The 16,694-nt window shown below is 43.6% G+C and overlaps 1 protein-coding gene across 1 annotated transcript in view; it reads left to right on the top strand.

The window, feature by feature from the left end:
- The window catches only part of LOC139367468 (ras-related protein Rab-26), a 127,759-nt gene that overhangs the window by 12,382 nt on the left and 98,683 nt on the right, over positions 1 to 16,694 (top strand). The window contains exon 2 of the mRNA XM_071105681.1: positions 10,300 to 10,410. Within this exon, the coding sequence (XP_070961782.1) occupies positions 10,300 to 10,410 (111 nt within the window). The remainder of the gene's footprint in view (positions 1 to 10,299; positions 10,411 to 16,694) is intronic.

Genomic DNA, 16,694 nt, shown 5'->3' with positions numbered 1-16,694 from the left:
CAGATCGAGTGAAAAAAAGCTATTTTCCCACACAACATCTCTCCTTCTCACTATCACGCATTAGTTTCGCTTCCCCACCCACCGTTTTTAAAAAGACCAGATGGGGCTCATTGCCTTCTTGAATCATGCAGAAACGGGCTGCGTGGGGGTCATGCAATTGATTCTGTTGCAAAGGGGAGAAATTGTGCTTTACAATGGTATTGACATTACATTTGATCTGGAAGTATTACGTTTTTGGGGTGCTAAAATAAGGGCTATTGTACGGATCAAGGCGATGTACAAAAGTGAGTGAGTTTACGTTAGAGTAGCTAGCTAGCTAATGTTAGCTAAATAAAACTGTCTAAAACTTGCTAGCTACTGTAGCTGGCTAGGTGACTACGCACGCTGAGGTACCTAGCAAAGTCAATCTAAAAACAGCTTAAATTATTCCTATTTAACAATATTTACTTATATAGACAAATATATATGCTAAAGAAAGAGTGTTCTCTTTCCAGTCTTTTCGGTCCTCTAAAACAGCAGGTTGTCACCGTCAAAAACACTGTCCTTGAAGAGCAATTCTGAGGTAATAATTTTTTGCGGACTAAGCAAACGTTTAAATGGTGAACTAGAACTGCCCGTATCCTCCTTCTTTCGCGACCACTACTAGGTAAAATAGAGCCAAGCGACCAGCATAGCAACGGATGCTTTGGTTCATTACGTAATCCAGTCAGAATTTTGCATGTTCTAGCAACAACCCAAGCAACCGCTATAACTCATCAAATCCAAGTGTGACGTGGGGGAGGGGGCACTTTTTGGCAGGGGGACACTATTTGGCATGACTGGCCACTGTGTTGAGCATCAGCGTGTTGCTGCCTACCCTTACCACCTGGGGTCAGCCCATGAGGAAGTCCAGGATCCAGTTGCAGAGGGAGGTGGTTAGTCCCAGGGTCCTTAGCTTAGTAATGAGCTTTGAGGGCACTATGGTGTTGAACGCTGAGCTGTAGTCAATGAACAGCATTCTCACAAAGGTGTTCCCTTTGTCCAAGTGGACAAAAGGATCTGTGGATCTGTTGGGGCGGTATGCGAATTGCAGTGGTTCCAAGGGTTCCCGGGATAATGGTGTTGATGTGAGCCATGACCAGCCTTTCAAAGCACTTCATTGTTACCGACTTGAGTGCTACAGGCAATAGTCATTTAGGCAGGTTACCATCGCTTTCTTGTGCACAGGGACTATGGTGATCTGCTTGAAACATGTAGGTATTAGACACTCGGTCAGGGAGAGGTTGGAAATAGCAGTGAAGACACTTGCTAGTCTGTGCATGCTCTGAGTACACATCCTGGTAATCCATCTGGCCCTGGGGCCTTGTGAATGTTGACCTGTTTAAAGGTCTTACTCACATCGGCTACGGAGAGCATGATCACACAGTCGTCCGGAACAGCTGGTGTTCTCATGCATGCTTCAGTGTTGCTTGCCTCGAGGCGAGCATAAAAGGCATTTTGCTTGTCTGGTAGGCTTGCGTCACTGGGAAGGTCGCAGCTGGGTTTCCCTTTGTAGTCCATAATAGTTTGCAAGCCCTCCCACATCCGACGAGCGTCAGAGCCGGTGTAGTAGGATTCAATCTTAGTCCTGTATTGACGCTTTGCCTATTTGATGGTTCATCTGAGGGCATAGCAGCATTTCTTATAATTTTATGGATTAGTGTCCCGCTCCTTGAAAGCAGCACCTCTAGCCTTTAGCTCGGTGCGGATGTTGCCTGTAATCCATTGCTTCTGGTTGGGAAATGTACGTACGGTCACTGTGGGGACGACGTCGTCAATGCGCTTATTGATGAAACCGGTGACTGAGGTAGTATACTCTTCAATGCCTTTGGATGAATCCCGGAACATACTCCAGTCTGTGCTAGCAAAACAGTCCTGTAGCATCCACGTCATCTGACCACTTCCGTGTTGAAAGAGTCACTGGTACTTCCTGCTTTAGTTTTTGCTTGTAAGCAGGAATCAGGAGGATATAATTATGGTCAGATTTTCCAAATGGAGGGCGAGGGAGAGCTTGTATGAGTCTCTGTGTGTGGAGTAAAGGTGGTCTAGAGTTTTTTCCCCCCTCTGTTTGTACATGTGACATGCTGGTAGAAATGAGGTAAAACGGATGTAAGTTTGCCTGCATTAAAGTCCCGGCCACCAGAAGTGCCGCTTCTGGATGAGCATTTTCTTGTTTGCTTATAGCCTAATACAGCTCGTTGAGTGCGGCCTTAGTGCCAGGATCGGTTTGTGGTGGTAAATAGATGACTACGAATAATATAGATGAAACCTCTCTTGGCAGATAGTGTGGTCTACAATTTATCATGAGGTACTCTACCTCAGGCGAGCAATAACGCGAGACCTCCTTAATATTATACACCACGCACCAGCTGTTATTGACAAATAGACACACACCCCCACCCCTCGTCTTACCAGACGTAGCTGTCCTGTCCTGCCGATGCACAGAAAACCCAGCCAACTAAATATTGTACGTGTCGTTCTTCAGCCACGACTCTGTGATACTTGAGATATTACAGTTTTTAATGTTCCGTTGGTAGGATAGTCTCAAAGTGATTGCACGTGGGCAAATAGAGCAGATGGGAGAGGTGGGTTACCCACTCGCCGACGAATTCTCACAAGGCACCCTGATCTCCGCCCCCTGTATTTCTGTCTTTTCTTCATGCAAATTACGCAGATTTTGGCCTGGTCTCAGAGAAGCAGTATATCCTTCGCATCAGACTCATTAAAGAACAAATCTTTGTCCAGTTCGAGGTGAGTAATCACTGTTCTGATATCCAGAAGCACTTTTTGGTAATAAGAGAAGGAAGCAGCAACATTATGTCCAAAATAAGTTACAAACAATGCAAAAAACACAAAATATCATAGTTGGTTAGGAGCACGTAAAACGGCAGCCGGTGCCATTCAATTTTTCTATCGTCAATTTCTCAAGCCAAAACCTCTTGATGGCCTTCACCAGTTCATCTTTGCTTGTAGGCTTGGCAGAGTTACACATTTATGTTTTCAGTTGATGCCAAACAAGTTTGTTTGGGTTTAAATCAGGCGACCTATTTATTTATTGAAATTGTTTTTTTCTCCTTTGTTTAACCAGGTAGGCTAGTTGAGAACACCTTTATTTAACCAGGTAGGCTAGTTGAGAACAAGTTCTCATTTACAACTGCGACCTGGCCAAGATAAAGCAAAGCAGTTCGACACATACAACAACACAGAGTTACACATGGAATAAACAAACATACAGTCAATAATACAGTAGAAAAAATTATGTATGCAGAGTCTGCAAATAAGGTAATATAAGGGAGGTAAGGCAATAAATAGGCTATGGTGGCAAAGTAATTACAATATGCCAATTAAACACTGGAGTGATTGATGTGCAGAAGATGAATGTGCAAGTAGAGATACTGGGGTGCAAAGGAGCAAGATAAATAAATAAATAAATACAGTATGGGGATGAGGTAGTTGGATGGGCTATTTATTTACAGATGAGCTATGTACAGGTGCAGTGATCTGTGCACTGCTCTGACAGCTGGTGCTTAAAGCTGGTGAGGGAGATGTGAGTCTCGTTCCAGTCATTGGCAGCAGAGAACTGGAAGGAAAGGCGGCCAAAGGAGTAATTGGCTTTGGGGGTGACTAGTGAGATATACCTGCTGGAGTGCATGCTACGAGTGGGTGCTGCTATGGTGATCAGTGAGCTGAGATAAGGCGGGGCTTTACCCAGCAGAGACTTGTAGATGACCTGGAGCCAGTGGGTTTGGCGACGAGTATGAAGCGAGGGCCAGCCAACGAGAGTGTACAGGTTGCAGTGGTGGGTAGTATATGGGGCTTTGGTGATAAAACGGATGGCACTGTGATAGACTGCTTCCAATTTGTTGAGTAGAGTGTTGGAGGCTATTTTGTAAATGACATCGCCAAAGTTGAGGATCGGTAGGATAGTCAGTATTACGAGGGTATGTTTGGCAGCATGAGTGAAGGATGCAAATAAATATATAAAAAATGCTACAATGTGATTTTCTGGATTTTTTTTTCTAATTTTGTCTGTCATAGTTGAAGTGTACCTATGATGAAAATTACAGGCCTCTCATCTTTTTAAGTGGGAGAACTTGCACAATTGGTGGCTGACTAAATACTTTTTTGCCCCACTGTAGGTCTGTAGCAGTTTGGGTCTAGAGTGTCTCCCCCTTTTTGAAGAGGGGAATGACCACGGCAGCTTTCCAATCTTTGGGAATCTCAGACGATACGAAAGAGATTGAACAGGCTAGTAATAGGGGTTGCAACATTTTCGGAAGAGAGGGTCCAGATTGTCAAGCCCAGCTGATTTGTAGGGCCCATATTTTGCAGTTCTTTCATAACATCAGCTATCTGGATTTGGGTGAAGGAGAAATGGGGAGGCTTGGGCGAGTTGCTGTGGGGGTTGCAGGGCTGTTGACCGGGGTAGCCAGGTGGAAAGCATGGCCAGCCGTAGAAAAATGCTTATTGCACTTCTCAATTATTTGGATTTATCGGTGGTTTCCTAGCCTCAGTGCAGTGGGCAGCTGGGAGGAGATGCTCTTATTCTCCATGGACTTTACAGTGTCCCAGAATTTTTTGGAGTTTGTGCTACAGGATGCAAATTTCTGCTTGAAAAAGCTAGCCTTAGCTTTCCTAACTGCCTGTGTATATTGGTTCCTAACTTCGCCGGAAAAGGTGCTTATCATGGGGGCTATTCGATGCTAATGCAGTACGCCACAGGATGTTTTTGTGCTGGTCAAGGGCAGTCAGGTCTGGAGTGAACCAAGGGCTATATCTGTTCCTGGTTCAATATTTTTTGAACGGAGCATGCTTATTTAAGATGGTGAGGAAAGCACTTTTTAAAGAATTACCAGGCATCCTCTACTGACGGAATGAGGTCAATATCCTTCCAGGATACCTGGGCCAGGTCGATTAGAAAGGCCTGCTCGCTGAAGTGATTTCGGGAGCGTTTGACAGTGATGAGGGGTGGTTGTTTGACCGCAGACCCATTACGGACGCAGGCAATGAGGCAGTGATCGCGGAGATCCTGGGTGAAGACAGGGGAGGTTCATGCAATCAGACAAGGAGATTTGTCTAGGACAGAAGAAATTGCATGTGCCCAACAAAAAACCACACAACTAATGACAAAGGTTTGGAAATGTACATAAGGTTAGAAGATCTAAAACAATTAAGGCTAGATGAGGCCAGGCTGGTCCTATAGCCATTGGCCTATAACTGTGATCGACACATGAGAAAAATTTATTTATTTTATTTATTTTCGCCAGTGACCGGCTATTTCATTTAAACATCCTGCACTCCAAATTGAAAAATAAGACAGAAAATTAACAAAAGATTAAGTGGTCAAGAAGTTGCATGATGTAATTTGGGGTTCCATCATGATGCACTCTCCAAAATGTATAAAAACGTGGTATCGCCGATTTGCCTTCTGCATCAACTTGTTTGACTCAGTGCTACAAAAGGACGGAAGGGCCATTGATGAGAAGGCAGCCCCGGGTCTGAGGAATCCCTGCTGATACCATAAACAAGATGGTGTTTGGGCTGGAGGAGGAGAAGTACACAGGATTTGAGCTCTGAATCCACTGCCACCTGCAAGGGACCCAGCGCATCTTCAGAGCTTGCCGGACTCCAGAGATCCAGCAGATAATTAAAAACCTGCTGGACTCCCACGTGGCCACTGCCTCCACTGGCAACTGTGGCACCTGCGCAGCCTCCCATAGTCCACAGGATGAAGGTTACCCCAGAGACCTTCCTGAAGATTGAGAATTGAGAATCCCGGCGCACGTGCTGGCTTCGTTCCGATGTAGGTACTGTCCAGATGACATACACCTGGGAGACTGTTGTCCAGCCCACCTATTGTTGTGGCTGCCCCAGGGTCCCTGCTATGCTGCTCAGCCCGTGTACTACTCCAACACCTGCATGAGCTACCCCCAGTATAAATATATGAACTGAAGAGGAGAGAGGACCCTCAAAGACATTTTTTCTTCAAGACAGAAACATCTTACTTTCTTTTATTTAATTACATTATTTTATCTCTATTACATTAGGAAATTGTTTTATTCATCAAGGCATTAACATGGTCTTACCTCTTACAAAATCCCTTTTTCATTTCTGTTCTTGTTAGTTATGGCATTATCTGAATAATAAAGCAAACGATTCTACCCAGAATCATAGTGCCAAATGGTTAGGGTAAATCATGACATTTTAGTACCAAAGCGCATTTGTCTAATGATTGAAATGTATGTTTGGTTACATTTCACTACGTACTGAACCTACCTTAATGACTCTATTGTCAACTACTGAGCCACAGCTGTGTCAACAAGGATATGGGAGACGATTGTGTGCCACTCCTGACACAGCACTCAAACAGTCACACTGTGACAAGAACAAACACTGACTTTGTAACACACAGGGCACCACACCACAGTACATAAGGGATTCTGAGCCTGGTATAGTAAAGTCTGTATAACTCATCAATCATTTTATATAATCAGAATACTGTTATACAGATGTAAAATCTTAATTTGATCACTCTTTTGTTGCTGTGAATTTTCCTGCTGAGCAGGAAATGCAGACTGGTTGTTTATTTGAGTTTTTAAAACGCTTCTAAAGTTTGTAATTTCCACTTTGAAATTTCAGACTTGATTTGCCCTAATGAAACATTTATCAAGCACCACAAACATAATCCACATAATACATATTGTTTCTGCAGAATTATTTTCCTGATGTATCAAACTGGCTCAAATTAAGATCCTATGTCTGCTTAGCTGTATTATGCCTGCATTGTGCTCATGCCATCTGGTTGCACTTCTAAGTGTGTGAGGGGGGGGGTTATGTGGAAAAGTCACATTCACAAAATATGAAACTTTTCAGTGAAGTTAGGAACCAATATACACAGGCAGTTAGGAAAGCTAAGGCTAGCTTTTCCAAACAGATATTTGCATCCTGTAGCATAAACTCCAAAATGTTCTGGGACACTGTAAAGTCAATGGAGAAAACGAGCACCTCCTCCCAGCTTCCCACTGCACTGAGGCTAGGAAACACTGTCACCACCGATAAAGCCACTATAATTGAAAATTTCAATAAGCACTTTTCATTGGCTGGCCATGCTTTCCACCTGGCTACCCCTACCTCGGTCAACTGCCCGGCACCCCCCACAGCAACTCTCCCAAGCCTCCCCCATTTCTCCTTCACCTAAATCCAGATAGCTGATGTTCTGAAAGAACAGCAAAATCTGGACCCTTTCAAATCAGCCTGGCTAGACAATCTGGACCCTCTCTTCCTAAAATGATCTGCCGAAATTGTTGCAACCCCTATTACTAGCCTGTTCAACCTCTCCTTCGTATCGTCTGAGATTCACAAAGATTGGAAAGCTGCCGTGGTCATCCCCCTCTTCAAAAGGGGAGACACTCTAGACCCAAACTGCTACAGACCTATATCTATTCTACCCTGCCTTTCTAAGGTCTTCTAAAGCCAAATTAACAAACAGATTCCCACCATTTAGAATCCCACCGTACCTTCTCCGTTATGCAATCTGGTTTCAGAGCAGGTCAAGGGTGCACCTCAGCCACACTCAAGGTCCTAAACGATATCATGACCACCTTTGATAAGAGACAATATTGTGCAGCCCTATTCATCGACCTGGCCAAGGCTTTTGTCAATCACCACATTCTTATCGGCAGACTCAACAGCCCTGGTCTCTCAAATGACTGCCTCACCTGGTTCACCAACTACTTCTCTGATAGAGTTCAGTATGTCAAATTGGAGGGCCTGTTGTCCGGACCTCTGGCAGTCTCTATGGGGGTGCCACAAGGTTCAATTCTCGGGCCGACTCTCTTCTCTGTATACATCAATGATGTCGCTCTTGCTGCTGGTGATTCTCTGATCCACCTCTACGCAGACGACATCATTCTCTATACTTCTGGCCCTTCTTTGGACACTGTTAACTAACCTCTAGACGAGCTTCAATGCTATACATCTCTCCTTCCGTTGCCTCCAACTGCTCTTAAATGCAAATAAAACTAAATGCATGCTCTTCAACCGATCGCTGCCCGCCCGTCCAGCATCACTACTCAGGACGGTTCTGACTTTGAATATGTGGACTACTACAAATACCTAGGTGTCTGGTTAGACTGTAAACTCTCCTTTCAGACTCACATTAAGCATCTCCAATCCAAAATGAAATCTAGATTCAGCTTCCTATTTCTTAACAAAGCATCCTTCACTCATGCTGCCAAACATACCCTCGTAATACTGACTATCCTACCGATCCTCGACTTTGGCGATGTCATTTACAAAATAGCCTCCAACACTCTACTCAACAAATTGGATGCAGTCTATCACAGTGCCATCCGTGTTGTCACCAACGCCCCATATGCTACCCACCACTGCGACCTGTATGCTCTCATTGGCTGGCCCTCGCTTCATACTCGTCGCCAAACCCACGGGCTCCAGGTCATCTACAAGTCTTTGCTAGCTAAAGCCTCGCCTTATTTCAGCTCAATGGTCACCATAGCAGCACCCACCCGTAGCACGCACTTCAGCAGGTATAAATCACTGGTCACCCCCAATGCCAATTCCTCCTCATTGGCCTCCTTTCCTTCCAGTTCTCTGCTGCCAATGACTGGAACGATCTGCAAAAAATCACTGAAGATGGAGACTCATATCTCCCTAACTAACTTTAAGCACCAGCTGTCAGAGCAGCTCACAGATCACTGCACCTGTACATAGCCCATCTGTAAACAGCCCATGCAGCAACCTCATCCCCATACTGTATTTATTTATGTATTTATTGTGCTCCTTTGTACTACAGTATCTCGACTTGCACATTCATCTTCTGCATATCTATCACTCCAGTGTTTAATTGCTATATTTTAATTACTTTGCCACTATGGCCTATTTAATGCCTTGCCTCCCGTATCTTACCTCATTTGCACACACTGTAGATATACTTTTTTTTACTGTATTATTGACTGTATGTTTGTTTATTCCATGTGTAACTCTGTGTTGTTGCATGTGTCGAACTGCTTTGCTTTATCTTGGTCAGGTCGCAGTTGTAAATGAGAACGTGTTCTCAACTAGCCTACCTGGTTAAATAAAGGTGAAATAAATAAATACAGTTGATCTTCCCATTCTGGTCTCTCTTGGCCTTGACTTATAGTGAGTTTGCTAAGAGGGAGTAAAGTCTGTGGTATACAGATATTAGTGATGTAGATGGAGGTGTTGGTTCCGTTTTTCTGTGCTCCGTTTTATTCACTTAACAAATAAGGAACACCCAAAATGTGCACTTATAAATCATAACAATTTTTATTAAAATACAACTGTAGACAGAAGTCAAAGATCAAACATCACACATACAACTGATGTCTCTCCTGAGTTCTGCAAAATAGGAAAAGTCCCAAGTTATTTTTTTAATCCCGAAGTCCATCCCTAGTGATGTCCCTGCATACGTCATTACCTTCTACTCATGAGACCAAGCCTTTGCATACACAGCTATACAAACTTGCAAGAGAGATACAATAGTTTCAGTATTTTCTATAGGCTCAGCAGTAAATGTCCACTCCCCAAGTTGATTTATAGAGGTATGTCTGACTAGTCTCTTATCTTTCACTCCTCTGCTTGGTTCTGTGTCTAATCTCTTTTAGCCTAGATGTGCCTTCTCACAGACACCCTGCAATAATTTATACATATCTCAGACCATTTCTTTATAAGAGACAGAGACTAGAAAAGACTGTGGAACAATATTAAAACCTTATAATTAACATATATATTGTTAATTTGTAGTCTAGGACCCTATAAATGTATTGGGGGATGGGTCTCATGACCCTTCCCCTTCTATTAATACAACATAAGAATAATCAATTATTATAATACATCAAACATTTGGTGCAGCCCCAATCATGACCCCAAGTTTACCCCATCAGAGGTCTGAAGGCAGGCTAGATTCTCAGACAGAGACAGAGACGGACTCATCACCCGACTTAGACAAATCACCTCACTGTGTTGAGTAGAGCTTTATGGTGTTATGATCGTTGACCTCCACTACTGAGGGCTCATCAACCGCTACCACAGGTATTCAGAGAAGACGGAGATGTCTTTTGATCTATCTCTGTCTCTCTCTGTCTCCGTCTCTCTCTGTCTCTGTCTCCATCTCTGTTTATGTTTATTTCTGTTTCTCTCTCTAAGGGGGGGGCATGCTGTGAATAAGCCCCACAATAATGGGGCTACTCTTCCAAGAGTCCATGGAACATTAAACATAAGGTCATTTGTGTCCCTCTACAGGTGATGTTGGTGGGAGACTCAGGTGTAGGGAAGACTTGCCTGCTGGTTCGCTTCAAGGACGGAGCTTTCTTGGCCGGTAGCTTCATCTCTACTGTTGGCATTGACTTCAGGGTGAGCACACACACACACACACACACACAAAATGGACACACGGATGAAAGAAAAGGTCAAAGATCGTAATTATTTTCTCCAGGCCTTGAAGGTGATTTAAATGGGATCCGTTGATGATGTAAATAATGGGATCCGGCAGTCTAACTTAGGAGGGTTTGAGCACAACCGAGAGATACAAACGTGGTGCAAAATGAAGCCTTCAGTGCAGTCCAATGAAAATGGTGCATTCAGAAAGGATTCAGACCTCTTCACGTTTTCCACATTTTGTTGCATTACAGCCTTATTCTAAAATGTATCAAATTGTTTTTTCCCTCATCGATCTACACACAATATCCCATAATGACAAAGCAAAACACCCCTGAAATGTCACATTTACATAAGTATTCAGACCCTTTAGTCAGTACTTTGTTGAAGGACCTTTGGCAGTGATTACAGTCTCGAGTCTTCTTGGGTATGACGCTAGCTTGGCACACCTTTATTTGGGGAGTTTCTCCCATTCTTCTCTGCAGATCATCTCAAGCTCTGTCAGTTTGGATGATCAGTTTGGCCGGGCAGCCAGCTCTAGGAAAAGACTTTGTGCTTCCAAACTTCTTCCATTTAAGAATGATGGAGGGCAGTGTGTTCTTGGGGACCTTCAATGCTGCAGAAATGTTTTGGTACCCTTCCCAGATCTGTGCCTCGACACAATCCTGTCTCGGAGCTCTACGGACAATTACTTTTTGCTCTGACATGCACTGTCAACTGTGGGACCTTATATAGACAGGTGTGTGCCTTTCCAAATAATTTCCAATCAATTGAATTTACCACAGGTGGACTCCAATCAAGTTTTAGAAACATCTCAAGGATGATCAATGCAAACAGGATGCACCTGAGCTCAATTTTGAGTCTCATAGCAAAGGGTCTGAAATCTTATGTAAATAATGAATTTCCGTTTTTTAATTTTATTTATTACTAAATTTGGTTAAATGTCCAAAAACCTGTTTTCACTTTGTCGTTGTGGGGTATTGTGTGTAGATTGATGAGAGGGAAAAAAATATTCCATTCATTTTAGAATAAGGCTGTAACGTAACAAAATGTGGATAAAGTGAAGGAGTCTGAATACTTTCTGAATGAACTTTATACAAATAATGTTCAGTACTTGCAGTAGACAATAGAAAGAAATTATGAAGTGTCAAAATAAAGAACAATCGCAGTAGTAGAAACCAAACGGCAACATATCAAATGCCAATAGAGCCTATAACAGGCCAAGCCTATAACAATGCTAGAAAACTCAGTCAACTGAAAATTTGTTTAGAGAACTTAGCAACACATGTTACCTTCACAGCAGTCCTCAAGAGAATGGAAAAGAACAGGCTTATATACCCACAATACCCTGACGCACACAGTTAGGCTACGGAGAAACCATACCAATGGGCTCTTAACACGGATACATGTACAGTGCCTTGCGAAAGTATTCGGCCCCCTTGAACTTTGCGACCTTTTGCCACATTTCAGGCTTCAAACATAAAGATATAAAACTGTATTTTTTTGTGAAGAATCAACAACAAGAGGGACACAATCATGAAGTGGAACGACATTTATTGGATATTTCAAACTTTTTTAACAAATCAAAAACTGAAAAATTGGGCGTGCAGAATTATTCAGCCCCTTTACTTTCAGTGCAGCAAACTCTCTCCAGAAGTTCAGTGAGGATCTCTGAATGATCCAATGTTGACCTAAATGACTAATGATGATAAATACAATCCACCTGTGTGTAATCAAGTCTCTGTATAAATGCACCTGCACTGTGATAGTCTCAGAGGTCCGTTAAAAGCGCAGAGAGCATCATGAAGAACAAGGAACACACCAGGCAGGTCCTAGATACTGTTGTGAAGAAGTTTAAAGCCGGATTTGGATACAAAAAGATTTCCCAAGCTTTAAACATCCCAAGGAGCACTGTGCAAGCGATAATATTGAAATGGAAGGAGTATCAGACCACTGAAAATCTACCAAGACCTGGCCGTCCCTCTAAACTTTCAGCTGATACAAGGAGAAGACTGATCAGAGATGCAGCCAAGAGGCCCATGATCACTCTGGATGAACTGCAGAGATCTACAGCTGAGGTGGGAGACTCTGTCCATAGGACAACAATCAGTCGTATATTGCACAAATCTGGCCTTTATGGAAGAGTGGCAAGAAGAAAGCCATTTCTTAAAGATGTCCATAAAAAGTGTCGTTTAAAGTTTGCCACAAGCCACCTGGGAGACACACCAAACATGTGGAAGAAGGTGTTCTGGTCAGATGAAACCAAAATTGAACTTTTTGGCAACAATGCAAAACGTTATGTTTGGCGTAAAAGCAACACAGCTGAACACACCATCCCCACTGTCAAACATGGTGGTGGCAGCATCATGGTTTGGGCCTGCTTTTCTTCAGCAGGGACAGGGAAGATGGTTAAAATTGATGGGAAGATGGATGGAGCCAAATTCTGGAAGAAAACCTGATGGAGTCTGCAAAAGACCTGAGACTGGGACGGAGATTTGTCTTCCAACAAGACAATGATCCAAAACATAAAGCAAGTCAAAGTCCAGACCTGAATCCAATCGAGAATCTGTGGAAAGAACTGAAAACTGCTGTTCACAAATGCTCTCCATCCAACCTCACTGAGCTCGAGCTGTTTTGCAAGGAGGAATGGGAAAAAATGTCAGTCTCTCGATGTGCAAAACTGATAGAGACATACCCCAAGCGACTTACAGCTGTAATCGCAGCAAAAGGTGGCGCTACAAAGTATTAACTTAAGGGGGCTGAATAATTTTGCACGCCCAATTTTTCAGTTTTTGATTTGTTAAAAAAGTTTGAAATATGCCGAATACTTTCGCAAGGCACTGTATATGTAATCGTTTTAGACACAGTCACATAGACTGAATTAGACGCAATAAACATACATCTCAATTGCTACAGTGGTTGATGTAGCAACCAAATTAATATTTGCAGGAATATAATATGAATTCACTACTGGACTAACCAATGTCATGACAAATTATATAACTACTGCTGTACACACTTTTTCTATTCATATACTGTCCATACTGGCTCTGACATTGCTCATTCTGATATTTCTTAGTTTTCTTTGAAATGTTTTGGATTTGTGTGTATTTTCTGTATTGTTAGGTATTACTGCACTGTTGGCGCTAGAAACATAAGCATTTTGCTGAGTCTGCGATAACGTCTGCTAAGTATGTGTAGCGAGCAGTAAACTTTGATTTGAGTGACAAAGAGGTAGGGATATGGGTGCCCGACACAAACTAAGCTGTCAAACAATCAGGTATTATTAAAAGGAGGGAAATGAGTCAAATAAAGCACATTATTTTATAAACTGAAATGGAGGAGTCCCTTGAGCCTGTGTTGCCGCTAATAGCAGAAACTAATGGTGCACTCGTAAGTTTAATGTAATGGCCGTAATGGAATTTGTAGAAATGGAAATGTTTAAACTTGGAGCTCGTGGGAGATGGAGAACCATAATTCGACGTGAGAGCTTGCATCGTCACAAATGGTCAAAGTTAATGTAGCCATTAAAAGTTACCTTGTTATTGATTGGCTAATTATTTTTTACTGCACACTGCAATCCCAAATACAGGGTATGAGGACCTGAGGGTAGTTTTGGGTGATGGCTGCAAAGCCGATAGCGTCTGTGTACGTTATCCCTGATGCAGTGGAAATAATAACAACATTGAAAAACAAAATAAGCTTTATGCAACATTTTTGAGTGCAGACCAATTACAACTTTTTATTTATCTGAATTCACTGGTTTTTACGCACCATCCAAACCTCTGGGAGAGCGCGATGGTCCCCTTTTGATTAGCTTACCAAATCCTGAGACAACTAAAGGAAGGCAGAATTTTGGTGTGGTGGCTTTAGATCAGAATCAGTTAACAGTGTATATCAATACTAGCTCAATTTAATGTCAGTAAACATCATACAATTAATCCGTGTTGACCAAACTGTCTCCATCAGCAGCAGGCCAATGATACCCAGCACGATACACCATGCTACAATTGGGCAGTATACCGTACAGGGCCTTCAGAAACTATTCACATCCCTTGACTTTTTCACATTTTTGTTGTGTTACAGACTGAATGGTTGCCAGTTTGCAAATTGTCCAGTGAAGTTCCTTGATGGCCGTCTTGGTGTCTGCTTGAGGGGGAATGATCGCATTCTTCATTGTGTTTGTTGCATTATTTTTTCAATTAAAACGGTTCCCAGAGGATCATTTAGCTCAGCTGTGGCGAGTTGCCCTCTCAGCTACGCCTTCTGAGCAGATGGCTTCTCTCCCCTCTCTCCCTCCTCTCCCCTCTCTCCCTTCTCTCCCCTCTCTCTCTCCCTTCTCTCCCCTCTCTCTCTCCCTTCTCTCCTCTCTCTCTCCCTTCTCTCCCCTCTTTCCCCTCTCTCCTCTCTCCTCTCTCTCTCCCCTCTCTCCCCTCTCTCCCCTCTCTCCTCTCCTCTCTCTCCCCTCTCTCCCCTCTCTCCCCTCCTCTCTTCTCCTCCTCTCTCCCCTCTTTCCCCTCTCTCCTCTCTCCTCTCTCTCTCCCCTCTCTCCCCTCTCTCCCCTCTCTCCTCTCCTCTCTCTCCCCTCTCTCCCCTCTCTCCCCTCCTCTCTTCTCCTCCTCTCTCCTCTCTCTCCCCTCTCTCCTTTCTCTCCCCTCTCTCCCCTCCTCTCTCCTCCCCTCTCTCCCCTCTCTCCCCTCTCTCCCCTCTCTCCTCTCTCTCCCCTCTCTCCCCTCTCTCCCCTCCTCTCTCTCCCCTCTCTCCCCTCTCCCCCCCCTCTCTCTCTGTCTCTCTCTCCCCCTCTCCTCTCTCTCCCCTCCTCTCTCCTCCTCTCTCTCTCTCTGTCTCTCTCTCTCCCCCTCTCTGTCTCTCTCTCCCCTCCTCTCTCCTCTCTCTCTCCCCTCTCCTCCTCTCTCTCCCTTCTCTCCTCTCTCTCTCCCCTCTCTCCCTCTCTCCCCTCTCTTCCAGCCCCCAAGCCTCGAGTCCTGTAACTCATAGCAGCAGTACACCAGTTAATCATTAAAGGAGCTGTGCAGCCAGCGTGGATGCCGGCGGAGCCACAACACCTCCTCTGTGTGTGTTGTGTAGCGTGACAAGGCTGACCAGTGACCACACAGGGACAGGGGTAATTGCAGTGTGGCAGTCTGAGGTGTTGTGGGCACAATTAGACTGAGCCGTTAACCCGTTCCTCTGGGAGAAGAGATGGAGACGGGAATAGAATTGAAAACAAATTGCTCACTTTAAAGTTTGCGTTTCACTCTGAAGTATAGGCTTCTGCTGAGTCATTGTAGTCTAGGTAGGACCAATCAATAGGAAATCAAACTCCAAATGATACTGGAGAATCTATTATTTGAACAACTCTCCGAGTGGAGGAGGGAATGGAATTGTTTGATGATAAATGTAGGCTTTTTATTGTGGCCGTTACAGTTCCTCAAACAACAGCAACGACTTGAACATATAGTCTGTTAACAGTATCTACTGAGAAGGATAGTGGTTATTGGTACTTCAAGGTTGTTGTTTATGTTGTGTTTAGGCTTTTTGAACAAAGCCCTATTATTCTGTGCAATAAATGGGTTTAATACATCTTGTAAAAGTGCAGCACATGCAATAAAAACGTCTGTCGAGAAAATAAATAGCTGTAATAAACTGGCTGGTCGATGCCATGTTCGCATGTACACACACACACACTATGTTAAGGGGGTTGTTATCTGCGCTGTGACATACTGTATCTCTGGATGTGTTTTATCACAACCAGAACCTCAGTAAAATGAGAGACTCATCATTTCCTCATTCTCAGATTGTCATTAATCTGCTGTTCGTGCTGCGTATGAGAGGAGTTATGGGGATTCGAGCACCCCGCAGGTTTATGGTGTCCTTCATGCTCTGCCTGGCTCTGGGGGATTCCATTTCCTTTCAGACCAAGATGCTTAGAGGCATTTGTTTTGAAGTAATGTGTCTTGTTTTGTGATTGTGCAGGTGTGCAAGTGCACCCAGACAAATATACATTTACAAAACAACATTAACCAGAAACACACACAGGCAAACAAAACATGGTATTCTACACACACACACACACACACACACACACACACACACACACACACACACACACACACACACACACACACACACACACACACACACACACACACACACACACACACAGAGGATACAAAGAACACATAATGAGTATAGACCTACAATCTTTTTAAAAGGGTCCATCATGTCCTTGTCAGTAGCCTACAGAGCTTGACCCTAGA

This window comes from Oncorhynchus clarkii, chromosome 16, assembly GCF_045791955.1.
Source record: "Oncorhynchus clarkii lewisi isolate Uvic-CL-2024 chromosome 16, UVic_Ocla_1.0, whole genome shotgun sequence".
In the NCBI taxonomy this organism is placed as follows: domain Eukaryota; kingdom Metazoa; phylum Chordata; class Actinopteri; order Salmoniformes; family Salmonidae; genus Oncorhynchus; species Oncorhynchus clarkii.
The sequence above is the reverse complement of the archived record's forward strand: the minus strand, read 5'-3'. Positions and strand labels throughout refer to the sequence as shown.